Here is a 27,937-nt window from a genome sequence, read left to right as displayed (position 1 = left end):
CTCTCCTCTCCCAGTGCTGTGGCAGCTAAGCGTCGCACCCCGCGGGGCGGGGAAAGTCCTCCAACTGCGAGGAGGGGCCCTGACGCAGGGCGGGGAGGAGAAAGCTTTGGCGGCGCTCTAGCCCGCCTGGATCGCGGCGCTTTCACTCGGGGCTCCTGATTGGCTGAAGGCTGCCGCTGGCGCGCGCGTCTTCCGGGCCACAGGGGAGGCCAGAAGGAGCACGACTTCCGGTGCGAGGCGCAGTCGTCGCGGTTGTCCGGCCCAATGGCGGCCCCGCTGCTTCACACGCGGTTGCCCGGAGATGCGGCCGCCTCGGCCTCTGCAGTCAAGACGCTGGGCGCGTCAAGGACTGGGTGAGAGTCCGGGACGCTTCTGCGCATTTGGGACCGAAGTCCAGGACCGGGGTTAGGACAGAGGATGTGAAAGGGCCCGGGGCAGAGCTGATGAAATCGTGGGAGCAACGGGTAAATGGTCGTCGCAGGTTCTCAGGAGTAAGCCCATACCCCTTAAGTGGGTAGTAAAGGTGGGAAGAGGGCTGGAAAAATGAATCCGTTCTCCGTTGCAGGGTCCCCTTTTCTCCCCACGGAGCTCCCTCATAGCGCCCCAGGCCTGGGTAGTACCTTCTTTACTCATCTCTCCCGCTTCTTCGTCTAGACCTGGAAAGAGTTCCCTGGGCTCTTTGATTTATCAGGCGAATGCTGTCATTGATGGTAAACGGACTCGTAATTTTTTGTTGATGTTTGAAATTTGTTTCCACATATACGTTTTTTTAATCTGTCTTCCTCAACTTTAAAAAAAAATTTTTTAAAGATTGATTTATTATCTATTTGAGGGAGAACGTGAACAAGCTGGGGGAGGGGACAGGGAAAGAGAATCTCAAGCCGACTCCCCGCTGAGCTCAGCGCTGGACCTGGGGCTCAATCTCAGGATCCTGAGATCGTGACCTCAGCCGAAATCAAGAGTCTCAGGCTTAACTGACTGACCCACCCAGCTGTCCCTGTCTTTCTCAACTTTTAAAGCTCCTAATCCCCATAAAACATTTTGGGGTTTGACTTTGAGAGTCATTAGTAGGATGCTGTTTCTCCCCCTATTACTCTGCTCTGTGTAAAGGAAGAAAAGTTTGTGAAACACTTAGCAATTATGTCATTCATAGTATTTATTAAGTGCCTGTACTTTCTTGGTTATACACTGAAGACAGTAGTCCATCAAAAGAGACAACGTCTCTGCTCTCAACAGAGCTTACAGTCTAAGGAGGGAAAGACAGTGACTAGGTTAATAAATAAAAGAACAGCATGGTTTCAGGTAGAGATAACCTGAAGAAATAAAACAGGGTGATGGGGGGGAGAGAGAGGTTGGATTCTTTAGATTTCAGCCTCTCTGACACATTTGACCTTCAGCTTGAAAGAAGACAAGAACCCAGTGTGTCTAGATCTGGAGCATGAGGGTTTCTGATAAAGGTAACAGCAAGAGAAATAGGAATCAGCTTGGTAAGTTTGAAGAATAGCAGGAACACTATGGATGCAGTATGTTAAGTGGTTGGAGGTGAGGTCAGAGAGGTAGGAGGAGCCAGATTAGTGTAGGACCTTGAAGACAGCGACAGAGTTTGAATTTGTGTTCTAAGTGAGGTGGGGAACCTTTGGAGAATTTAACAGGAGAGTAAGGTAGCATGATCTGTTTTAAATTTTGGAAAGATCATTAGATCACTGAATGAAGAATGTTGGGAGGTTAGAGTGGCAGCAAGGAGGCCAGGTAGGAGGCTTTAGCGATCGTCCCACTGAATGATGTTGGCTCCATAAATGTTGACTATTATAATTCTATTATTCTCTGTCCTGCACTTAATAGTGTGATAATCTTGGTTCTACAGGCTCTCAGAAATGCTCACATTAGAGAATGATTTCTTCAATTCTCCCCCAAGAAAAACTGTTCGGTTTGGTGGAACTGTGACAGAAGTCTTGCTGAAGTACAAAAAGGTAAGAGGAAATAATGTGAGGTTTGGTGTCTTTCTCCCCCCTGCTTTATTGAGATGTAATTGGTATGTTGAGGTTTGGATTTTTGTTGGTTAGGATACAATTGTAGCCTTTATACAAAAGACCAGTAGACATAATAAAATGAATTTTATTCATCTTGTTGGTCAGTGTGTCTGATTGATCTGACTGATCTGTCTGATTGATCTGTCAGTCTTGAAGTCAGGTATTTAATGACAGCATTATGCTATCAGCTTAAAATTAGAGTAATAACCTCTTTGCTGAGGTTATATATCTTTAAATGCTTTATTCACATAGTATCTTGAAAAAACTTGAGCATGTGCTAGAATAAAAATCATTAGATCAGAGCATTGTCTTTCTTTAAAAAAACTTTTTTAAAGATTTTATTTATTTATTTGAGAGAGACAGAATGAGAGAGAGCATGAGAGAGGGGAGGGTCAGAGGAAGCAGCCGACTTGCCACTGAGCTGGGAGTCTGTTGTGGGCGGGATCCTGGGATTTCCAGGATCATGACCTGAGCCGAAGGCAGACTCTTAACCGACTGAGCCACTCAGGCGCCTGAGAGCATTTTATTTCTTAAGGAATTACCTAAGCATTGTTTTGGGTCAATAAACCAGTTCTGTCAATAGGGATTTGTTTTGGTTTTTGGTTTGGTTCTGTGTTAGTTTAGAAGTGATTCTACTAAATCTCAGCGATGGAGGAAAAATAGGAATGTCTGTTTTTATATGTGTAAGCATTTTAAATCCACATATGTGTATGGGATGGTGTCTTGTGCCATCAGCTGTTGTATTCAGGTGTCAGTACACAAGTGTACCTAAATGTGAACAACGTTTTCATATTCATTTTCTTTTTTTCCAAGCCGCCTAGCTCCACTAACGTGAGTTTTTACATTTTTGGAGTTACAATTTTACAATCCACTGATGTGTGAAAGTCATGATGTTCCTTTTGTAGTAGTTAAAAGTCCTGCTCTTGGTCTTTAACAGGAAACAAGCAAGCAGAACTTTTTTTTCCCCTCGTTCTTGTTTAGGGTGAAACAAATGACTTTGAGTTGTTGAAGAACCAGCTGTCAGATCCGGACATAAAGGTAATTAATTTACATTTGATCATTAGCAAAGCTGTTGCCACTTTGTACAGATTGAGTTTGCACTTTAGTCCTGTTCCATCCTCTAGAACTTGCCCTCTGAATGATCCATCACTGTAATGCAGCGGCTCTCCACCAGGGGCACTTTTGCCCCCAGGGCACATTCGGTGACGAACCGGAGACATTTTTGTTTGGCACGTCTGTCTTGGGGAGGACGGGTACTGCTAGCATCCAGTGAGGTGGGTGATGGGTGCAGCTAAACATCCAGCGTGCACAGGGCGGCCCTCCACACCAGAGAATTCTCAAATCTAAGATGTCAGGAGTGCTCGGGTTGAGAATCCCTGCTTTATCTTTCCTTTCTGGAACCTCTTTCCTCTATGCTGTATGCTGCTCTCATGTCTCTCCACCGTGAAAACAAAAACACAAGTTGACTTGTCTTTCAAGCTAGTACTCTTTCCAGTGTTTTTGGAAAAGTTTCAAGAGATGTACTTTTTAAGATATATACCTGTCATGTAGGCACAACTCAGTGAATTTTGTTTCCCTTTTCGTCCCCTTATTTCCCACTTTTGGAAAGAGGAGTCTCTTAACCATGGCAATGGTAGTCAGATTGCCTGGGATCAAATCCTTACCCTGTTGTTTCGCAGTGTGTGATCTTGGGCAACTTGTTTAAACCTCTCTACCTCTGTTTTTGTCTTTGTAAAAACAGAAAAACGATAGAGGTCTTTTAAATGTAGAGGTTTTAGAGGATCCAGTGAGTTAGTATACGAGAGACACTTAGAGCAGCCCCGACACAAAGGACTTTGTAGTGTTAGCTGTTACTCCTGCTGACAGCCCACACTTTCTCATTTCCCTGTGTGTTTAAATCCACTGTGAAGTCCTCTGCTGTGATTACTATGACAGAGATTACCAGTCATTTCTTACGTGCTGATTTCAGCAGACTTTTTTTTTTTCCCCCAAACTGTCATGAATTCCTCTTAACAGTTGACATTGTTGGCTGCCCACTTCTTAAAACTTCCTTCAGTTTCTGGGATCTTCCTGTCGTCTTATCCCTTACGTCTAATCGTTCTTGTGACTGGTTCTTAAATTTGGTGTTGATGAGCTTTCCAGACTTGACCCTTTCCTTCCTCTGAAGATTCTTCCTGGATAATCTCCTTATGCCCTTGTGGCTTTGGAATTCACCCATGGCCTGGTAACTTCCAGGTTTGTATCTATAGCTCAGATTGCTTTTGTGGGCTCCCGACTTGTTTCTTTTTCTGTTTTTTTTTTTTTTTTTTTTTTTTTTTTTAAGGTGTATTTATTTATTATAGAGGAGAGAGCACACGCACAAGCAGGGGCAGGGGTGGAGGGAGAGAATCTCCAGCAGACTCCTGCTGAGCACAAGCAGGTGCAGGGGCAGGGGTGGAGGGAGAGAATCTCCAGTGGACTCCTGCTGAGTGTGGAGCCCGACATAAGGCTTGATCCCACAACCCTGAGTTCATTACCCCAGCCGAAATCAAGAGTCGGGTGCTTAACCGCCTGAGCCACCCAGGCACCCTTCGTGACTTGTTTCTTAACTGCCAGCCCACAAGTATTACAAGTGCCCCAAATTTCTCACTTTTCTCTCTCCCAAACTCACTCCTCTATCTATAGTCTTCTTTATGGGCTTAAGTGATGTATTGCTTACCTATTTCTTGAGCTAGAAACTTTGGGGTCTTTCTCAACTTTGTCACCTCTCATTTCCATTGATTCACCAGAGCCTTTTCAGGAAAAAAAAAAACATCTTTCAAGGCATCTTGCGCTGTTGGTGCTCTTTTGTTCCCTAAACTCCTTTAGGTTATCTAGGTTCCAGTTCTCCTCTATCTCCCATTGCCACACTTGCCCCCCCCCCCATTTTACCCTCTGCAGTGCAGCCTAAATCATCTCTAAAGCACATGCTAAACGTCATTTTCCTGTGGGAAAACTTCATACCTTTTGCAGAAAGGCCCAGCTTCTTAGCATAGTCTGCTGCCTTTTTTCAGTGTTCAGTCTCACTAGATACTTTGTTCCATGAATTTGCCACTTTTTGTCTTTTTCTTTCTTTCTTTTTTTTTTAAGTAATCTCTACACCCAATATTGGGTGCCACTTCTTTTCATCTTTGTCTCTAGCATGTGCCTTTTGTGGCTGCAAGAGGTCCTCCGTATCCACTTCAGTTGCTACCTCTTGGAGCATGAGCTCTGGCTATTTGGCCTTTCTCCCTTACTGGCTTTGTGACTGAGGGTGAATATACTGCACTTCTGTGCCTCACTGCCCCCAGCTATAAAATGGGAACCAATGGTAGCACCTACCTCATGGGGTGGTCGTAAGGATTAAATGACTTATTTTATGTTAAAATCTTAGAAAGGTGCCTGGCATGGTAATTACTATATTAGTGTTTACTGTTATTATTACTTTATCTACAAAATTCCTATTGTTTGAGATCCAGCTGAAGTATCCTCTTTTTTTTTTTTAAAGGTTTTATTTATTTATTAGAGTATGAATGGGGAAAGGGGCAAAGGGAGAGGGAGAAGCAGACTCCCTGGTGAGGAGGGAGCCTGATGCGGGGCTCGAACCCAGGACCCTGGAGTCATGACCCAAACTGAAAGCAGACTCTTAACCGACTGAGCCACTGAGGCGCCCCTGAAGTGTCCTCTTTAATGGAAATTTCCTTGGTTCTCTCTAAGCACATGGGTGTTCATTCACTCCATTCCCCACCCTTCCAGCAGATCTTCGTAATTACAAATCTGGCTTACAAGGACTTTAGTAATTTATCTCTTCCCCTCTTTGATTCCCAGATTTGTCTGTTGACTTGCTTACCATATACTCCAGCCATAACTGAACTACTTTTGGTTTTCTGAATACATGTTTGTCACCCTGTGAGGAATGTAGCCCCAGAGAATGCCCAGTCTGTTTACAGACAGCAGAAGTGTCACTTCCTGTTCGAAGCTTTCCCTGACCCTCGCGTTCTTCTGTGGGTACAAAGGACTATTTTGTTGGTGTTCTTTGTTGTTGTTGTTGTTTTTAGGATTTTATTTATTTTTTGAGTAATCTGTATACCTAGTGTGGGGCTCAGACTCACAACCCCAAGATTGAGAGTTGCATGCTTCACCAACGGAGCCAGCCAGGCACCCCCACTGTATTTTTATCAGCACTTCTCATCGGTATCTTGACATACCAGCAGTTGCATCAGGTGTGTCTGTACTAGTTCGGAGAGTGCTGCAACTGATCTGCTTCTAATACTGGTTCAGTATTAATGCGCTGGAGTCTGCGACTAGTTTAATTTAAAAAACAGAGCAGTTTAAATGTTAGCTTTATAATTTTGTTGCACCTTTTTTTTTTTTTTTTTTTAGTGGAAAAGGGATAGGATAGAGTTACCTCATTTTTATTTGCACGTACCTTAGTTTGTCTTCTCTGCTTCAGGCCTTGGTGAGCTACCAGTAAAGTTATCTTTACTGGTCGTGAACATTATGTAATTACCATAGTGCACATGAGTTGCGATTTACTTGATTTTCCTGCCAGCTTACTTAGGGTTTCATCAGAAAAGAGTCAGTTTCATTGAAGTTTCTCACAGCACATTGCAAGCAGTCAGTGGTTGAATGAAGTTGGGGGAAAGGCGGTGGGCTCCTTCTCTGTGACGAGCAAGGCATTGTGGGAGAGTGGACACTATGTAGGCTTTGACCCAGTCAGACAGGTTTGAACCTGGTTCTTTATTAGCTTCTCAAATGGGCAGATTGCTTATTAATTTCTCTTAGCCTCAGTTTCCTCAGCTTTAAAATGGGAACACCAGCAGTCCATTTTCCGCATTGTTAGGATTAGTAAGAGATGCGTATGTGTGGTGTTGGCGCTGTGCCTGGCACCTGCCGTGTTCTCACTGAGTGATAATCCCTATCAGTAGTCTACAATTGCAGGTACAGCCCTGGCTGGTGGTAGTCTCTTGCGTGCGTACAATACTGTCTGTAATAACCTATCACCATAAGCACGTAGAATAGGCTCTTGTGATAGGTACAACATTGTATTGCTTTTGTTTATTTATATGTCCCTTCCCCTACTGAGTCTTAATCAGCATTAACCACTTCTTTCAAAATTGGGGGTTTTTAGTTTGTTCTTGTGTATATTGTGCATATGAATTAATACAAACAGTATATTTTATATTTATCTGATGGCATATTTTATACATGGCTTATTTTCTTTTAGCAGTTTTCCCATGTTACTAAAAGTTACTAATGATGAACAGTAATTTTATTGCCTGAAAACTACTTTATGGAGTAGTGGAGCCAACATTTATATATATCACTTTTTTTTTTTTTTTTTTTTTTGAGAGGAGAGAATGTGCACGAGCTGGGGGAGGGGGCAGGGATAGAGTTTCTTAAGCAGGCTACACACTCAGCACAGCCTGAAGCGGGGCTTGATCTCAACAACCCTGAGATCATGACCTGAGCCAAAATCAAGAGTCAGACGCTTAACCAACTGAGCCACCCAGGTGCCCCTATATAGAACAGATTTTAATATATAAGTCTAGTTACAGGTTGGGTTGAGAAACAGTTTATATGTACTGATGTCTCTAATTAGCTTAGACTGAATGTTAACATGTTTGCACATCAGCATGAATATAGAGGATATTGAGGTATTGTGGTCCTTGTGGTCTTACAGCGTTTAAATCTACTGTCATCGTTCTGCAGTTTGAAAAAAATTCCCACGGGTCAACATTTGAGGTGTTTCCACTTATTAAGGGCAAACAGAAGTGATCAGAATGAAGTATTGCATCTAATTCTTTTTTCCCTGTATGTCAGAGTTACTATGTAACACTTTTTTAAACAGGAGAAGGTATTATAACATCCTTGTGTTTTGATACAAACTAAGAAATTTTCATTCCAATTTTGGCTTCAGTGCAAGTTTGTGGCTTTTTTTCTCCTAATTTAAATATATTGGTAGGTGCTTGGTGCAAGATAGGAATCATCTTTTCAGTTATTTTAGAGGATTTGTGATTTTGAAAGTACTTTTCTTTGTTTACCTTAAGGATGACCAGATCATTAACTGGCTGTTAGAATTCCGTTCTTCCATCATGTATTTGACTAAAGACTTCGAGCAGCTTATCAGTATTTTATTGGTAAGTTTGCCCCTTACTTCACTGACTAGTATGTGATTGGGTACTTTGAAAACAGAATACACTGTATCAGTAAAATGTGTCCTTTGTGTTTCTCTTCCTCCTACCTCTAGAGGCTGCAGTGGCTGAATAGAAGTCAGACAGTGGTGGAGGAGTACTTGGCTTTCCTTGGCAATCTTGTATCAGCACAGACTGTCTTCCTTAGACCATGTCTCAGCATGATTGTTTCTTATTTTATACCTCGTAAGTGGTTCTTTGCTTTTTCATTTTTTAAATACCTCTTTATTAAAATACTACCTTCTCAGAACCCTGTGGGGATTGTGCCAACATGGAAAATTCTGAGATGTATATTGGCAGCAGTTTTGATACATGTCTATTCCCTGTAATGATTCCGTGGAAGCATCTAGATTTATTGCTGTGATTTTTTTTTATGTTGTAATTTGCTTTAATGAGATTCTCATGTAGTGTTAGAAGTCAGTAATTTTTAGCTTTAACTGTAAAGCTGCTTGACTTTTTTTTTCTTCTTTAGACTGCAAATTGAATCGTACTAAGTTTGGACGATGGAAAAAAGCACTTTTTTGTGTAGCTGTTGATTGCTTAGGTCGGTGACAAAAAGAATGACATATTTTGTTTTTCCCTCAAAAGCCCGAGTGGTCATTAAGGAAGGTGACGTCAATGTTTCAGATTCTGATGATGAAGATGATAGTAAGTATAAAGAGGATGAAAACAAGGGATGGCTCCTGTGTCTGAGAGAATGCATGCTGAATGATAACGTATAGGGCAACTCCAGGGTTTGTTCTAACGGGTAGACTGCAACAAATGGCAACCTTTGATGGAATCGTTTCTGTCCCATTTAGCATTAACATGTAATCAGTTGCCCTTAGTGCATTACTTATGTAATTAATCCATTTAGTCTTCATTGATGGTTGGTTTTGGAAAAGAATCTTACATTTAATATTTTGCTAATAAATGATTCAGTTTTGGTTAGTGTGTGTTTTTAGCTTAAAACACATAAGTTTTCAGTTTTCAATTTTATTTTTATGCTTATACTCTCACTTTTCTCCTTGTAGATCTTCCTGCCAATTTTGACACATGTCACAGAGCCTTGCAAATAATAGCAAGATATGTCCCCTCGTGAGTATCCTTTTGTTATTTATTTTGAATCATGGTCTTTAAGTCTCAAGAAAATTATAATCGGGCGCCTGGGTGGCTCAGTTGGTTGGCAGCTGCCTTTGGCTCAGTTCATGATCCTGGAGTCCCAGGATCGAGTCCTGCATCGGGCTCCCTTACTTCTCCCTCTGACTCTGCCCCCTCTCATGCTCTCTCTCTCTCTCTTATTCTCTCTCTCTCAAATAAATAAGTAAAATCTGTATAAAAGAGGAAAGTTATAATCAGTTAGTAGGAACTTCTGTGTTCATAGCACCAAAACTCAAGCTGTATACTACATGTTTTTGTGTCTTGTTGATACAGCATTCTACAAAATGGCATTTTAGCTCTCTCTTCATTGTCTTTATTTAAATTATTTAGAAATTAATTTAAGAATTAAGGACTTAATTAAAATTATTTAAATTCTTTCTTAAAGCTTGTATGGAAATTTTCCTCCAAATTTTGCTTTTATCTTCAACAAGATGTGATATCCAAAAATTTTCAGTGAGCAACCCCTGTGTGCTTGTGTCATGCCATATAAATAAAAATTGCAGTTCTAATATTGTATGTTGATTATATTTGAATTTTTTTTCCCTAAGGATTTATTTTATTTTAGAGAGGGAGAGCCTGAGCGGGGGGAGGGGCAGACTGCCCCCTTAGTCTGGAGCCTGACATGGGGCTCCATCCCACAACCCTGACATCATGACCTTTGCCGAAATCAAGAGTCGGTGGCTTAACTGACTGAGCCACCCGGGCTCCCCATATTTGAATTCTTAAAAAGTTACAGTTCTAAGAAAAGCTTGGGTTTCTTTTGGAGGGATGGACTTCAAGTTCCCTTTGTAAGTTTATTATTTGATAACTTAAAAAAATACTCAAGTTGATACTTTTTTCTCCTTTTTAAAGTCATACATGTGGGAAAGCACTAGAGTGGGAAACATTTAGATTTTAAACTGAAACTCTTTTGCTTTTGTAGAAAAAAGAATCCCTCTTTAATTTGCTATTGATAGCAAAGCTAGTGGAAGGCTGTTTCCTCCTAAGTTATTGTAGATTTTCTCTGAAGCTATGTGTTTAAGTTCCGATTATTTGAGGTAGTTACCATTTGCCTCCTGCATCCGTATTTGCTCTTACAATGGGAATGTCACCTTCCAAGAAAGTCTGGTTAACATGGATTAATTTTTCAATTTTTTCAATAGGACACCGTGGTTTCTTATGCCAATACTGGTGGAAAAATTTCCATTTGTTCGAAAATCAGAGAGAACGTTGGTAAGAAATCTTTTCAAGGGGAAAATAATGGAAAAGTTGTGATTTAGTTTTAGGTGATGTTACGTCTTTTTCTTAGCAGTTGTCTTCCAGATTAAACTCAAGACTAAGAATTTGACTCAGGGTCCTTTTTTAGGAACTCAGTGAGGATCCCAGTGTTTTTTTCCCTTATGCAAGTGAAGGACAGAGTCCATTTCAGAAATAGCTGAATAGGCTTAGTGATTATACAGATAAAAATTACTAGAAGGTAATAGTTTATACATTACCAATCGTAAACATGCCTTATTTGAACATGAAAGCAGAATCTTCTATGGATGAATTCTTAAGTTTTCGTGTAATATTTAGATGACCCCTGGTTTTCAGTAATGAATAATAAATAGTGGTTTCTGACTAAGCATAGCTTATTTTTTCCCAAATAAGGTATTATAATTATTAAGGATGGAATTAATAAGGTTTGCTAATGTTTGTGGTAGTCTGCTTCAAGTGGCATATTATAAATCTTGTATCTCTTATGAGTATAGATATAAAAATCCTCAACAACCCACTAGAAAACTGCATTTAGCAACATAAAGAATTATGCACTATGACCAAGTGACATTTATCCTAGCACTGCGTGGTTCATTTAATACCTGTTAAAATCAGTTGATAAAACACACCACGTCAGTAGAATAGATGACAGGAACCACATGATCATTTCAGTAGATGCACAAAAGCATTTGACAAACACCAAAACCCTTTCATGACAAAAATAGAAGGGAACTTTTTCAACCTGATAAAGGGCACCTATGAAGAACTCACGGGTAACATCCTACTCAATGGTGAATGAGAGCTTTCCCTTTAGATACGGAACAAAACAAGGATGTCCGCTTTTGCTACTTCTGTTCAGTATTGTACTTGAGGTTCTAGCAAAGGCAGGTGGGAAGAGGAAAAGGCATCCAGATTGCAAAGGAAGAAGTAAAAATGCCCGTATTTGCAGATAACACCCTCCTACATTTAGAAAAATCCTGAGGAATTCTCAAAGCACTATTAGAACTAAGACGAATTTTATAGAATATGTGATCGATACACAAAAGCCAGTAGTACAAGATAATTTAATGGGGCAAAGAACAGTCTTTTCCACAAATGATTGTGGGACAAGCAGACATCTACATGCAGAGAATGAAGCAGCCCCCCCCCCCCAAACAAAAATGAACTCAAAGTGGATGAAAGACCCAAATGTAAGCTAAGAAAAGAGCTCCTCGAAGAACACATAGGTGAGCATTTTTGTGATCTGGGATCAGGCAACAGTTTCCAGATAGGAAGCCTGACGCAAGGAGCCACAGAAAACCAGATGAGCTTGACTGCTTTACGATGAACCAGCTGTGCTTCGTGGGCACCTTCAAGAGAGCGAAGAGACCGCCCAAACAGTGGGAGAAAATACTGTGCATCGTGTATTGGATAAAGGAGTATATCTAGAGTATATGAAGAATTCTTTAATATCTTGATAATAAAAAGGCAAATAACTCAAAAATGGGCAACGATCTGAATGGATATTTCTCCAGAATTGATACACATATGGTCAGTGCACACAAGAAAAGCCCAACATCACTAGCGGTCAGGGATACGCAAGATGAAACCATAAGATCGCACTTCATACCCCCTGGGATGGCCGTACTCCGAGGGACAGACAGTCACAAGTAGTGGTGAGGATGTGGAGAAGTCAGAACCCTTGTTCCAACGCTGGTGGGAGTGGGGAATACGAGGTGCTGGAAGTGCTTTGGGAAGGCCCTTGACCGTTCCTCAGAAAGGTTAAACAGAATGGCCATACAACTTAGCATTTCCACTGCTAGGTGTCTATCCAGCAGAAAACGTTTGTTTACGCAGCACTTTACACGAATATTCAGAAGCAGCATTATTTCTAATAGCCAGAATTCGGAAACAACCAATGTTATGGGGCGATGAATCGACAAAATGTGGCATGTCTACACAGTGGGTGTTACTTGGGTTTAGAGGGTTTACTTGCTACAAAGTGAGTGAATCTTGAAAACATGCTAAAATGCCACACAGTGTAAGATTCCACTTCCATGACAGATCCAGAATAGGCAAATCCTTAGACAGAAAGTAGATCAGTGATTACTTAGGGCTTGGGGTGGTACGTTACTAAAAGATACCCTATTGTTTTTAGGGTGATGCAAATGTTTTAAAATGGGTTGTGGTGACAGTTGCACAACTCTGAATATACTAAAAACTGTTGAATTGTACACTTTGGATGAATGAATTATATCTCAACAAACCTGTTTAAAAAAATACTGTAGAAGTATACAGATTACAGATTTAATTAACGGGGGCGGGGGGTGCCACCCAGCTGGCTCAGTTGGCGGAGCATGAGACTCTTGATCTCAGGGTTGTGAGTTCGAGCTCCACGTTGGGTGTAGAGATTACTTAAAAATAAAATCTTTAAAAAACCAACCCCCCTCCCCATACAGATATAATTTACTGGGGGGCAATTAGATTAATAATACTGAACATTGTGTTGATAGAGGAACAGTATAGTTTCTGTGTTGCTGGATAGTCTATTTTCTCTGTTTAATTGAAACTAAAGATTGTGTAATTTGTGTTTTTTTTATGATGAAACATTAACCCTCTGTTGAAGTGTTTTGTCTTTTTATATTTTAGGAATGTTATGTTCATAACTTACTAAGGATTAGTGTATATTTTCCAACCTTGAGGCATGAAATTCTGGAGCTTGTGATCGAGAAGCTACTCAAGTTGGATGTAAGTATTTGATAATCTGTTTTTCTCATTGATTTTCATTTATTACATACATAGTCATAATTTGTGAAACAGTAGTAGATAGAGATGATGGAGAAGAATCTACATTTCCACCTTTGATTTCTTTGAACATTCCTTGAACTTGATGGATGTGCTGGTGGTTATAGATAGTCCCATATCTCATGGTTGGGGAACAAGGCATTAGATGGTCACACACGTGTGAGGGTACAGTTGTGGTAAACGCTATGAATGGGACACAGGCATCGTTACGTGCCAGAAAGCCTGATGTCATGCGAAGGGGTCAGGAAGGCATTCCTGAGGAAGTGGTGTTGAATTCTTTATACCTTTTTTTAAAGAGGCCTGCAGTGGGGTTACAGCAGGCATGAAGGAGAGTAGTGGATTCTGGTGACATGGGGGAGGAAAGGCGAACCAGTCCTTGAGACTGGGTTGAAAGTGGAGAGGTAGAGGGTAAGAGGGAGGTCCGCTCCCCGAGGAACAGAGTCAGTGTTCGCAGCAAGGAGGAAAGTCAGGAGGAGGTTGGAAGGGGAAGAGTGCCGTTTTGGATGGACTGGGGTGCAGCTGGGGCGCCCAATGGAGAATGGTCAGCAAGCAGTGGTAGCAGCGGGTGGGGGCCAGAGCGCAGCCGTGCTGTGGTGCTGGTGAGGGCGGGAGAGGGGAAGTGTGATGTGGAGTGGGAGCGCAGGCGAGTATGGGCACCTGCGGAGGGTCTGGAAGAAGGAAGGGTTTGGTCAGTGGTGTGAGCTACTCTTGACGTTTTTAAGGAGGATGAACAGACCCAAAGTCCTTGGATTTGGTGATTAGAAGAGAGTTTGCTGCTGTGTCCCTGGAGGGGGAAGCTGCGTTTCAGAGGGGGAGTGTGCATGGTTGGCAAGGGGGCGCTGCTGGAGGCCTTGGTGAGGGTGTAAGAGGGGATGGAGCAGGGCTGTTGGGGAGACTCGAGGTCTGTGGCCTGGGGAGCTATGAGTGATGGACGAGAGCCCGATACTGTGGGGGGGACAGGGTAGCAGTGCGGCAGGTCTGGGAAGAGCTGGAGGGTGGGCAGGCTGGCGCGCTGCTCACTGGGAGGAAAGCTGTCTGGCTAGCTGCATGTGCCATCTGTAAAGTCTTCCCATCGTCATTCTGTGCAACATTGGAGAGCGCGTTTAGCAAGAAGGTCATGTAGAGAGAGTAAAAAAGGCATGATTTAAATGTGTGAAACGAGATAGCTGAAGGGTCATATACCAAAATGAGTATTGAGTAATTCACATTGACTTGCGTTTTGTCATTTTCCTGCTCAATGGATGGATGATACGCTTCTTGTACAATATGTAAGAGTTGGAATGAATGAGTTTGTTGAAGCTTATTTAGACCAGCACACTGCATTTTGTAACGATTTTATAGAAGTATGTAGTGAAAGGGGTTTGATTTGTAGTCTCGTAAATCCCTTCGTGACCCAGACCAGTTTGTAGGTTTGCACCATAATTGTATATTGAGTTACGGTGCCAGGAAGGGTGCTCATGTGGACCCCTTTAAAGTATGTCTATCAGATGAATTTCCAGTCCTCAGATAAAGTAGTCGTATTTGTTTTTTTTAAGGGAGAGAGGGAGCAAGTGGCGGGGGGATGGGCAGAGAGAGAGAGGGAGAGAGAATCTCAGGCAGGCTCCACATTGAGTGCAGAGAACAGTGTGGGGCTCGATCTCATAACCCTGAGATCATGGCCTGAGCCAAAACCAAGAATCAGATGCTTAACTGACTGAACCACCCACATGCCCCAAAGTAGTTGTATTTTTTTTTTTTTTTGACTTTATTTATTTGAGAGAGAGAGCATGAGAGCGAGTGAGTGTGGGAGCAGGGTGTCGGGGAAGGGCAGAGGGAGAGGGAGAAGCAGGTTCCCCGCTGAGTAGGGAGCCCAGTCCCAGGACCCAGGATCATGACCTGAGCTGAAGGCAGACGCCCAACCGACTTAGCCACCCAGGCGCCCTAAGGTCGTTGTCTTTTCACTGCTTTCGTTGTTTTTTCCCGTTTGTCACAACGTAGGTGAACGCGTCCCGGCAGGATATTGAGGACGCTGAGGATGCAGCCATGCAGGCTGGCCGCGGGTCAGACGCCGCCGAAGGACTCTTCAGCATGGTCAGCGCTTCCTAACACGGCTCGTGATTCCGCGGGGGTGGGGGTGGGATGGCCAGCGGCTCCTCATCTTCTGCAAAGCTTTAGTTTAAAACAGTTGTTACACAAGTAGCTGCTGTCACGTTGCTTCCTGTGCAGCAGAGGGCGTTCGTTTCCAAGGCTGGGAATGTGGGAGTGGTGAAGTAGGTTTCATTCTTGTTCTTAACCTTTGTGCTCTTTGTTTTGTTTTGTTTTGTTTTGTTTTGTTTTGTTTTGTTTTGTAAACCACGTGTTCTGAAGGAGCTATACGTAGGAAAGCATACCAGTGTGATTTCTTCATTTTCCAAGTCTTAGGCCTTAATGCAGTACTTCTCTGCCTGGGGGGGCTCCCTGGAGGAGGAGGGCCTGAGAGGGGGATTTAGGCCATTAGGGACAAAGGGCATGAAGAAGCAGGAAAGGGCAGGGAAGGAACTAAGGGAGAGTTTGCTCTCGTTGGAGAATAGCTACAGCACGATGACCCCAGATCCTGGGAGCTTTGGATCCCGGTTGAAGCCAGGGAGACGGCCTCTGGTGAGCCCTTGTCAGCCGGTCATTTCGGCTCGGGAGGTCAGGGAGGAGTGCAAGGGCGGTACTCCCGAGAACCGGTGCTCCCAGCAGCTGGGGCAGGGGTGCCCCGTCCCGGGAGAGGAAGCCAGCACAGTGGATCCCCGGAGCTGGGGGTAAGCTGCGGTGTTCGCGTGGCCTTGCTTCAAGGGGGCCTTCCACGGACTCTCCGGATGGGCTCGGAATCTGCTTTTATTTGGGATGTCACCAGTGGTTCCAAGTCACACTTCTGGTGGGGAGCCCCTGCCTGGGGTGGGGGGGGGGGGGTCTGTGTCTTTTCTTTGTTTTACCTTTCAAAGGAAATAATCAGCTCTGAGAATTTTCCCTCTTACCTATTTTACTCCAGTTTTTAATGTCAGCTTTGTCCTTTCTCTTCAAAGGATGAGGACGAAGACACCGAACAGGAGGCAGAGGCTGACCTGCAAAGGCTCGATCACATGGTCCATCCTGTGGCCGAGCGCCTGGACATCCTGCTCTCTTTGCTGCTGTCCTACATCAAGGACGTCTGCTATGTCGATGGTAATGACCCGCACTCGTCACAGTAGCTGCATTTGAATGCGGCAGCACCCCGGGCTGTGTGCCGTGTGTTTTTACTACATGGCATGGTCCTCCTAGGGGTCCTGTACAAATCAGCATTTCGAGTATGAGGAAAAGAGGGTTTAGAGAGATCCCGTGATTTGCCAGTGTGACACAGCTTGAGAGTGGTGGGACTGGATTCGGGCTTGGCTGTATTTGTCTTCAGAGCCCCTGATGGTTTCGCTGACCGTCAGAGTCAGTGATTATGTCAGGAGTTTGGTCAGTTTTAGGTGGGGATCAGAGCACACTGGAGTTGTTCAGGACATCTGAGAGTGTAGTGCGCATTGATACAGGGCGCTTGGTGGTAGGGATTGAGTTTGGGGGTGTCGTGCTGTGTTGTGTTGTAGTGAACAAATTGGGTGCTTATTGCCGTCCTGGAACTTTGTCCGCAGCTTTTGCCAGGAAAACACGGTCCTTCCATTCACATCGTGAAGGTTTAAGAGTGGTAGTTGGCCATTCAGATAGTAGGACTTGAGTCTCAGTTGTCTGTGTTATTATTTTAATTTTTGTGTTACAAAAATAATCCAGTCGAGAGAAAATTTGGGAACTGTAGGAAAGGATTAAAAAAGACGATTTAAATGTCTGCATTTATACTATTCAGGGAACCATTAATCGCATTTTGATCTGCTCTTCTTTCTGTTAGCACGTGTGTATTTAGGAGTGTGTTTGTCAGTGAATTTGGGGGTCATGCTGTACACAGTGATTCATAATTCGCCCTTTTCCACCCGCCATGAACACTTTCTCAGACCATTCACTGTCCTTCTAGGTTGTTACTGATCATGTGGATTTAACTGGTCTCTTTTATTCCCCCCCCCTTTTTTTTTAAGATTTTTATTTATTTATTTGAAAGAGTGAGCAAGAGAGAGAGCACAAGGGGAGGGGAGCAGAGGGAGAGGGAGAAACAGACTCCCCTCTGAGCAGGAAGCCCGATGTGGGGCTCGATCCCAGGATTCCAGGATCATGACCTGAGCCAAAGGCGGATGCTTAACCGACTGAGCCACCCAGGCACCTCCTCCCCCACCTTTTTGCCATTATAAATGTGTAATGAACATCCTTGTGTATATATATGTCTGGTAGTGTGCTTCTGATAACTTCCTAGCAGTAGAATTAGTGGATCAAAGGGCTTCTGCCACATAAATAGTAAAATTGCCCTTTAGAAGGGCTTCCTGTTTATGGCATCACAGCAGTGTGTGAGGTGAGGGCCTGCTTCATCGTCAGTGCTGGATTATTACAGGTATAAAGGAAAATCTGTGCAAACTAAAAATGGCATTTTGTTAGAATCATAGCTTAATGGATGATGTTTCTTAATGGTATTTTATTTTTGGAAATTTGGTAAATGAATGTGGCAGCTTAAAAATAGTGTGTGAAGCTGAAATGCCAAATTTTCTCTTCAGGCAAGGTAGATAACAACAAAACAAAGGATTTATATCGAGATCTCATAACCATCTTTGACAAACTCCTGTTGCCCACCCACGCCTCCTGCCATGTACAGTTTTTCATGTTTTACCTCTGCAGTTTTAAATTGGTGAGTACTGTGTCCGCATGGTCTTAGCTTATTTTATTCTTGCCCATGATCTTCCCTTAAAAACTGGGGGTGGGGATCAGGGGGAGTAGGGAAGGGAGACAGGAGGTGAGTATGTCTTTTTCTTGAGCTCACTTTTCTGGTGCCTCCAATAAGATAGCTCGTCCTAGGCCGAGCGCTCCGCAAGTGCCATTCTGCATTTGGTCCACTAGGCGGTGCCCTTCCCTTTCATTCCAGTCCTGGCTATTAAAATCCCAGGGGATATTTAACGGTTTCTGTCCTTCATTCTCTCACTTGATCCTAACTAGCCCAAAACAACTTCTAAATCCAGAATTTTAAAACTTAGGCAGTGGCTTTCTGTTTTGGGGGGGAAAAATGGAAATACAGAAGACTGTTCCTTTGCCCTGTTTTGTAGCTTCCTAGAACAGTCAGGAGAGTTCTGGGCATGGGTAAGAAGGTTAAATTCACTTTGCCCCCAAGCATGTGTTAGTAGCTCTTGAAGAGAGCTGTTTGGGAGAAGTTGGAGGTTGTGCCTTTTGTTAAAAAGAAGCTTTAATTGGTCTTTTTTCTATGATTAGCGTAATTAGTCGAACACTGGCTGCCCTTGAATCCGTGTCTCTGTTTCTGGGTAAGGTCAGTACATGCGGTCAGAGACTGGGAGAGGACTTGGCACTGTGACGGGCCTGCCGCACGGTTCCCACTTGAGTGTGGGTTGTCCCTGCTTTCCATTTCTGGCTAAACAGGCAGGATCACTTGCCGATTCCAAAGCCCTGTCACTGAACCTATGAAATCTGTGGGGTTGAATCTAAATTTCAGCTCTTTTCGGGAACTTATTTAAGGCTGGGGAACAAACACCTTTTGTTTGTAATACTGTTATCTCAGAGTGTTGTAAAATTAAGAACCATGAGAGCTGCATGTATTGTTTATCTAGCCGTGTAACTGAGATGATAGCCCTTTCCCCTGTTGCTGAGTTACAGTCTTAGGATTCCGATAGCTAGAGATTTCTTCAACATTAAAGAAGATCAGAGCAGTACCTTCTCTTTTTATAGGGATTCGCAGAAGCATTTTTGGAACATCTCTGGAAAAAATTGCAGGATCCAAATAATCCTGCCATCATCAGACAAGCTGCTGGAAATTATATTGGAAGCTTTTTGGCAAGAGCTAAATTTATTCCTCTTATGTAAGTAACCTAATTTTCCGAGTGCTTTTTCATGTCACGCTTTAAAAAGATTATAGCATTTGTCTTAAATCAGAGAAATACCTGCTTTAATTTTTGTCTGCCTTTAACGTGAAAAAGCTCTGTTCCCCCATTCTCGGTAAGATATTTACATTTCCAAAAGGCAATTTCAGAATAAAATGTCTCCTTTAGATATAAAGCCTCATACGGAAAGCTTTTGTCGTCTGTTTTGCATGGTTGCACTTGAACATGAAGACCCATTTGTCTTCGTGGATATTGTACAGTGTTGTATACTGTTTTGATTCTTTTCATAGGTTTGTCATTTTTCATTTGCATTCCGAATCAGTTGTATCTGTTAAAGCTGAAGAAAAAAACCCTTTAAAGGTAATAGAAAGATCTGTTTAGGAGGCCAGCTCTGGGCCTACCTCTTCCAGTGATCCATGAAGATGTCTTTGGGCAAGGTTGCTATTACGAACCTTCCCCGACAACTAAAAGCCATCTGTCCACTCTGCCCTAAATTGTAGGCCACAGAACTTCATCAGAACCCCATAGGGAAGGGTGAAGTCAATCAGATGGTCTCTTCCTTATAAGATGTTGCTAATTGTGCCCTTTTCTGTGGCCATATTTCTTGGTGAGGGCAGGGGACTTCTCATGAGAGAAGTCCTTCTGAGTCAATAAGGAGACACTTGTCCATCCCTTGGGACCACAGGCAGCTTTAGGGGCCTGCCTGTTGTTCCTAGAAGGGCCCTGCACGCTGCCTTCCTGCCTGCCCATCTGTTTCCTCCCTTTGCTGCTTCTCTGTGCCCAAGGGTAATAGAGCAAGAAGCCTATGGACTGACTTTTCTTAGTCTGTAGTGAGAGGCAGTTGTGTGTTTTTATGTCACTCTTGTTTTTTTATGAAGCAGGTGAAGTTGACTTGAGTTTTTCTTTTCTCTAGTACTGTAAAATCATGCCTAGATCTTTTGGTTAACTGGCTGCACATATACCTTAATAACCAGGATTCGGGAACGAAGGCATTTTGTGACGTTGCTCTCCACGGACCATTTTATTCAGCCTGCCAAGCCGTGTTCTACACTTTTGTTTTTAGACACAAGCAGCTTTTAAGTGGAAACCTGAAAGAAGGTCAGTGATGTGGGATTGGTGGATGTGAACTGGATTTTCCTGGAATACTAGTCACCCTTTAGAAGGAAGAGCTGTTTGTTTGTTTGTTTGTTTGTTTGTTTTTTAAGATTTTATTTATTTATGTGACAGAGAGGCAGCGAGAGAGAGAGAGAGAGAGAGAGAGAGAGAGAGAGAACACAAGTGGGGGGGGGGAGGGAGAAGCAGGCTTCCTGCTGAGCAGGGAGCTCGATGCGGAGCTCGGTCCCAGAACGCTGGGACCACAACCTGAGCTGAAGCCAGACACCTAATGACCGAGCTGCCCAGGCACCCGACTTGTTTCTTTTTTAAGAATTTGATGAACACTGTGGAGTCGGAGTACTGCCCATGCACTCAAGCTTTGACACGTAACTTCAAGCAGCCCGTAGGTCCATCAGGCGCTTTAAGGCCCCTTGTTAACGGGATGGATTTGAGGTGGACACGTCTGTTTCCGAGGGTGGCATCTAGACTGACCGTGAACCGTGAGGGTGCTCTTCCTCGGAGGCTAGGCCCAGCACAGCGCTTCCCATTTGTCCTCATGCCGGCCAGGAAAGGCGGGCGTTGTTCCCCCGTGACGGGGACCCTAAGCACACGCAGGATAGTGACTGGCAGGATTAGATGAATATGGTTCTACAGCTTGGGGTCATAACAGTTATGCTGCTCTATCTAGGGACTTAAGCGTTAATCGACCGGTTTTCAATTTTGCTAATTTCTAAGAGTTGCGTGTAATTTAAATCTACCAGATGAAGCTTGTTTATCAGGTTAGTGTGACAAGGACAATGTCAGTTAAGTCCGTTTAAATGGTTTTATTTGCATGAATAATTTAAATGGTTTAATAGGCTGTTACCTCTAAACCAAATTTTCTCAACTTCTGACATTCGGGGTTCTCTAGTTGTTGTGAGGGCCGTCCTGGGCATTCTAGGATGGTTACCACCCTCTACCCACTAAATAACCAGTAAGCCCCTGCCCCCACACTCTCTTATGACAGCTAAAACTCCAGGCACTGCCACACGTCCTCGTGGGGCCACAGCTGCCTTGAGAGTTGAGAACCACAGCTCTCAACTGAACCTTGAATGTGTTGCATTGTATGTATTTACTTATATCCTGTTACTTCTCAAAAGGTTAAAACTAGTTGTATAAACTAGTAGTAGGACAAGGTTTTAGCACAGCGTAAGCAAAGCGTCTGCTTTTTTTGGTTTTATAAACAAAAGGTAAGAGTCTGGCTTAAAGAGGATGTAGTTCTTGTAAGCCATGGCAGTGTCCTACTTTTAGTTACTTTTATCAGAATATACATGGCTGGCTCAGTCAGAAGACCATGAGACTCTTGATCTCGGGGTCGTGAGTTTGAGCCCCATGTTGGGTGTAGCGATTACTTAAATAAATAAAACTTAAAAAAAAATAAAGTATCTTAAAAAATATATACTTAAGTACAGGTTGGTTTGTTTGCCTTTCAAAATGGTGGTGTCCTTCTTTTACTAACATAGGAAAGAAGTATATTTATTTCTTCCCGGAGAGTGGTATCTAATCCTTATTCTGCCTCCATAGTTTCCTTGTAAAAAAACACAACTGATTTATGAATGACTTTCACACACGCGAATAATTTGCTCCACTTCACTAGTAATTTCAGATGTGCGGGTCTTGCTCTTTGTTTGCTCTTGTCAGATTGGCGTGCGTATCTGTTTGTGGAAGTCAGGAAGGGGAAATTCCAGATTGTACAGTCATTACCTCTTGGGAATGGAGACTCCATGTGTTGGCTCAGCTTCGTACCGATCTCATGATTAACTGAAATCAGATCACATGGTTTTTTGTTGTTGTTTGTTTTGTTTTTTCTTTCTCTATAAACTCAGAATATGCTGAGTTTACAAATTTCCGAATTCCAGATTGTCATATAAGTTCCTCGCCCACTAGGGTTGTGGCTTACTTCCTGGGTCTTTGCAAGAATACACTGTTTCTTTAGAGAAGTTGACTTAGTCCAGAGTGAGTGTGGGTGAGACTGGTGGCCTGTGGGGTTCTGCATCGTGTGACGACATGGACCTCAATTATATAAAGCATTTTTGCAAGTAACTTTGTGAAAAATTCTTTTGATGTGTGAAATAATCCATGCTGCTTCAAGGTGTTTAGACTGTTACGTTTGTACTTGTTAAAAAATTTTATTTTTTAATCAAAGGTTTGAGATACCTTCAAAGTCTAAATTTCGAACGTATAGTGATGAGTCAGCTCAATCCCCTGAAGATTTGTCTGCCTGCAGTAGTTAACTTTTTTGCTGCAATCACAAGGTAAGTTATTGATACTTAATGGGTGGAAATTATTTAAAAATAAGTTTATGTTAGTATCGCTATTGTATAATTCTAGTAAATCTCTATGAAATTATTCAGTAAAATTAGTAACCATAAAACACATAAAAACCAGTCACCCCATACTTTCAGGAAACACTGCAGTTAAGGTTTTGTTTTTCTGCTTTGATGGTACTGGAAGTTGCTAGTGCTTTGTATTCAAAGATGGTAACTCAGCAGAAACCTCCGCGCTTGGAAACGAGTAAGGCAACCAGTGAGCTGAGAGGTACAGACCAAGGATGTTTCTTAGAGTAATCAGCAGAGAGCAGCCGCGGGAGGGGTGCACAGCGGCCGGAGACAGGCCGGCGGCAGGCTGGTGAGCGGCTGTCCTGTCAGGCCCGGTGCTCCAGGCCGTGCTCTGCGGGGGCTGCGCCTCTCGCAGAACTCACTGCGTCCCCTCAGTCCTAGTATTGTAGTGGTAAGTCCTGTTTCAAACCGGGACGGTGGAGGCCCAGCGAGACAAGGTGACTTGTGAGAAGTGGCTCCCTGGTGGGCGAGCCAGCGCGCGGACGCAGGCAGTCTGGCTTTCCCTGAATTATTCTGCTTTGAGTACAGAGTGAGTTGGGAGACTTGGAGCCCTTGATCAGTGTATTCAGGGTAGGATCATAGCTTAAAACCTTCAACACAGAGGAATCTGTGTGTTAGAAGACAAAGGTCATTCTTGTATCCCTTCGACCCCTTTAGACTGCTTGCTGCTCTTACTCAGTAATCTTATTTTCCCTTTCCTGGGCATGTAGTTCAAGGTGTTCTGTCACCTGAGATCTCAAAAATGGTAACAATTAAGGGAAGGAATAAACGTTAAGCAAGGGCATTCATGGAGAGGGAGGGTCGAAGGGTCCCAGTGCACTGTGGAAAGATAGGAGGCAGCAGATGAAGAGCAGTGGAGGCAGGAGCTCCTAGAATGTTCCGGGGGTGGGAGCCGACTATCCCAGAGGCTGTCGGTATGGGGTCAGGTGTGAGGCCGAGAGCAAGAGCTGGGACTGTAGGTCTGTGTCACACTGATAGGCCCGGAAAGCAGTACCCTGAAAGCATTGCTTCCTGCTTTGTGTGATTTGTTCTTGCATGTGTTATGTGTGACAACATCTGTGTGGTCACGGTTGTCACACACAAACAGGCATGTCCGTGCAGAGTTACTCCACGAGCTTAACGCCTTCTGTGCGTGTCTTGGCTTTGTTGCCCCGCAGTAAATACCAGCTGGTCTTCTGCTACACCATCATCGAGAGGAACAACCGCCAGATGCTGCCGGTCATTCGAAACACAGCCGGAGGGGACTCGGTGCAAACCTGCACAAACCCGCTCGACACCTTCTTCCCCTTCGATCCTTGTGTGCTGAAGAGGTGGGTATCGCAGCCCATCTACCGGCCGGAGCAGTGGGGGCAGGGAACACTTACCATGTGACGTGTATTTGCTTTGCCCAGGCGGAGGGCTTCTTTGTCATAAGTGGTGTTCGTATCTGTTAATCAGAGGCTCAGGGTCCCCTTCACATGTTTCATGGGCCCAAGGCCAGGAATGCCTGTGACAGGCTGCGGGGTGCAGACCTGTAGTGCAGGAAGACCCCCGGAGTGACACCAAAGGTTTTTCATTTATCTTTTGTTTTTCTGTAAACCTGTTGGTTTCAGCATGAAGGGGACTGGGCGCAGAGGTGCCCGCATGGCGAGGATGCTGCCTTTTCATGGCTCCCAGTTTTCTGCCAAGTGACTTGTTCCTCCCTCTAGAGACCACATTCCCTGCTGTTGCCAAGGATAAACAGCAGCCACGTAATTTATCTGGATGGGTGATGGTGAAAATCCACCAGGCCAGTCTTTAACTTGGCTTCTGTATAGGGAAGCAGGACTTTTGCTTACTATGCAGTTTCTAACTAGCAACACCACAAGTTAGGATTATCTGGTCCCCCAAGTCTTGGTTGACCAAAACCACATTGGTCTTTTTTCCTAGACTTAAGTTTTAGTAGATTTACTCTAGGAATTAAAAAAAAGAAATGTAATTCCAGAGTAATATAATTTTGTTTTCATTCGGACGTATTCTAACTCATTGTCAGTCCCGGCAGAGTGGAGAAATCACTTCACTTGAAAATAAAAAGATGAGAAACAGTAGCTGAATACACCATCTGAGTAGATAACAAGGAGCCACGTTATTTACGGTATTGACGTACAGTGTTTTTTGGTACAATGATTATTTGAGCCATAGTTTTTATTTTGGGTAGTGGATCCTGTGACAAAAAGAGCCAGACAAGTCTGACCTTCAGTGTGGCGTTGAACTTGATTTTGAAATGTGACCTCTGAACGGCAGGTCAAAGAAATTCATCGATCCCGTTTATCAGATATGGGAAGACATTAGTGTGGAAGAGCTGCAGGAGGTGAAGAAACCCAGTAAGAAGGTAAATATGTGGCTCAGCACACTGGGGGCCTCCCGCGTGGTTAGCGACCACGGGCAAATAGTAAACAGCAATGTCACACTTGAAAAAACACGCCATTTTATTCATCCTGCCTTTACAAACATCCAGGGTCGGGTTACGTTCTTAGAAAAAGAATTTTTCGTTTTTTGATGAATGTTTAAACACTTTATAAGTGGACTTTGGGAAGTGAAGGTTCGTTAAAAATCAGCTCAACAAATTAATATATGTACCACACGATCCTCACCACCAAGTACCAACGTCAGATTTACGTAAGTCCCATTTTTCATAAGTAATCATCGGAAGCCTCTTTTTTTCTTTATATTTAGCTTGGGTGGAGAGATCGTTCATTCCCTCATTGACATTGTGTTGGGTACAAGGGTGATGCCACTGAGCTCTTGAATGACACGTCATGCTGCCTGCCCTCTTTGAGCTTTAAATGTGTTTTAAAAAATCAGACCTAACAAGTTAGTTACGACGTGTGACGAGCAGTTGTGTGGGTGGTCGGTCATGAAGAAGTGTGTGTCAGAGGAAGCTTCCAAAATTAAGATATGTTTCTTTACCTTCCTCTTTCCGGGAGTGGCACATTCCTGAGGGGACCTTTCACACTGCCACCGGTGGTCCTGTTGATAACCTCTGTTCTTTCTACAGGAGGTGGTGGAAGATGAGGATGATGATTTTTTGAAAGGTGAAGTTGGGATCACCCCGAGCTCCTTTGACACGCATTTCCGAAGTCCCTCGAGTAGTGTGGGCTCCCCTCCCATGTTATACCTTCCAGACCAGTCTCCTCTGATCACAAGGATTTGTGATTGAGACGAGCGTTCTTCCCCATCGTGCCCTTCAGTACCAGGGCTCCCCCTGTTTGGACTAGAGCGAGGACATGCTTCAGGCATCTTAGTTCCAAGGTAGACCTACTCTAGTCTCTGAACGGACATGGTTTTTTCTTTTTTGCTCCCCTGCAGACAAAAGGAAGAGACTGGATATCATGTGCAATATTTTAGAATGGAGTTGATGATAAATGTTGAAGGCTTGGCATGTTTGTTTAATGTATATTTTATTTCTGTTACAGCTTTCTGACATCATTGTGAAATTTCTGATATTGGCAACAGCCTGTTTTAACTGATTGCATTTTTCACACAGGTTTTGTCTGAGCCGTAGTCACAGGACTGTGTTGATCTGATTTCTTTTCAGTGAAAAAAATGCTCTATGTAGATGCTATTCAGTGTCTTTAAAATGATTTACTATGGACACATTGTTGCCCCTCAGCTGGAACTGTATCTGTGTGTCGGGATTTCAGGGGGGTGCAGAGGGTATGGGAGGAAAGTGGGGAGGTGGCCAGAGCTGGTCCCTGACACTGGAAGCTGGACCTGGCACGGAAGATCTCCAGGGACTTTGGGGACCAGTGAAATCCTGGAGGGAAGAGATGGAGGATTGAGGGAAACAGAAGCAGACAAATCATATACTTGTGAGTTTAAAAATGGATTTACAAGAAACACGGAGTTCGGGGTAAATGGAATTCCCATGCACTGAGAGTGGGGTTGCACTTCTGTAAAACACAGCAAATGGCATTTTACCCTGAGGCTCTCAGGAGCTGTTAGAATTGTAACTGCTTGTTGTTCGTAGTGGATTGTTACTTGGAATTTTTTTTTTTTTTTAACTAGAATCAGTTGGTCATTTTGAGAATCTGTTTGTGCTAACGGGGTGGCTTGGGGAGCTTGGGTTATTTGGTGGAATGGTTTTGCTAGCCACGACAGACCAAGGTTACAGCTCCAGCCTCCATCTACTGGCTGTTGGTGTCGTGGATTTCAGCTCCGCGAGATCCTCCTCTGGGAAGGCTCTTTTTGTACTTTTATAACTAAACACTGAGAGAGAGGAGTCGAAACAACCTCACTTTATAACACGTGTGCAAACACTGCTAGACCCATTTTGTAGCTAACGCATATTTTAGCTTTGTTCCTTATTTGTGTACTTTTGTTACTTGTGAAAATGGACATCTCTAAACATATTTATTTTTCTGCCACTTTTCCTATTATTTAAAAGCAAGCGATATTTTCTTGATCACAAATATTTTGTAATGAACTTTCTCTTTCCTAGGGCTTTGTATGTTCTTGTGTAATTATATTGATGGCAATGTAGAGTAAATATGGTTTTGGAAAATAGAAATTTTTACATGGGTTTAAAAAGTTTTGGATATTGCAGATTTTCTTTTGGTGGCTTGGTAGAAAGTCATTTGAGAACCTTTGGGTTCTGTGTTCTTTTAACTGCTGGCAAAAAGGTGGGATTTTCGTACCCTGGGTACGAAATGAGTACATGAAAATGTGTCCCTAGAAGTTAACGGTAAGTGGGCCTTTGTGGGTTGAGAAGTTTTAATGTAGTTAAGGGTATCTTTATACATAAGTCTAATTTCAAAGGAGTTTGAAGGGAAAAACATTGTGAAAATAAAACAATGACATGGTTAATTTGGATCTTTTGTTCTTACACCAGTAAAGGAGTCAAGGGAGGTACCCCAATAAAGAGGCTTCTCACACAGATCTTATGGTTTCCGTGCTTTTTACTGATCTCTGTTAAAGCTCCGTGAGAAACCGCAGCTGAGCCCTTAGTCTTAACGAGGCAGAAGTCTCGCCAGAGCAGCTGCGGGTGCTGGGAAAGAAAGTACACAGTGGGGAGAGCGACTTCCAGGGGCTGCCACCGTGTCAGGGACGCCGTGAGCAGGCCCAGGCACAAGAGTCCCCCAGGCTTGAACTGGTTCCAGGAAAACAAACACTTCTTT

General features: G+C 43.4%; 1 protein-coding gene across 3 annotated transcripts; it reads left to right on the top strand.

The window, feature by feature from the left end:
• The first annotated feature begins 208 nt into the window (after positions 1-208).
• Positions 209-27,698, top strand: RRN3 (RNA polymerase I transcription factor RRN3). Of its 3 annotated transcripts, XM_045776072.2 has the most exons (19): positions 234-353; positions 566-710; positions 1,865-1,970; positions 3,012-3,068; positions 8,078-8,167; positions 8,278-8,407; positions 8,810-8,869; positions 9,235-9,298; positions 10,504-10,573; positions 13,226-13,324; positions 15,359-15,451; positions 16,411-16,549; positions 18,001-18,131; positions 19,178-19,308; positions 20,243-20,427; positions 22,610-22,718; positions 23,960-24,112; positions 25,065-25,152; positions 25,819-27,698. In XM_045776072.2, the coding sequence occupies exons 3-19, from the start codon at positions 1,875-1,877 to the stop codon at positions 25,978-25,980; spliced, it is 1,857 nt and encodes a 618-aa protein (XP_045632028.2). In that variant the 5' UTR covers positions 234-353; positions 566-710; positions 1,865-1,874; the 3' UTR covers positions 25,981-27,698. The 3 variants fall into 3 exon arrangements, with proteins under 3 accessions (XP_045632026.2, XP_045632028.2, XP_045632027.2); XM_045776070.2 differs by lacking the exon at positions 566-710 and having other exon boundaries at positions 209-353; XM_045776071.2 differs by lacking the exons at positions 234-353; positions 566-710 and adding an exon at positions 360-491.
• Positions 27,699-27,937: the final 239 nt, after the last annotated feature.

The sequence above is a fragment of the Ursus americanus genome, chromosome 2, assembly GCF_024610735.1.
Source record: "Ursus americanus isolate L20-20 chromosome 2, mUrsAme1.1.p, whole genome shotgun sequence".
Taxonomy (NCBI): domain Eukaryota; kingdom Metazoa; phylum Chordata; class Mammalia; order Carnivora; family Ursidae; genus Ursus; species Ursus americanus.
The sequence above is the reverse complement of the archived record's forward strand: the minus strand, read 5'-3'. Positions and strand labels throughout refer to the sequence as shown.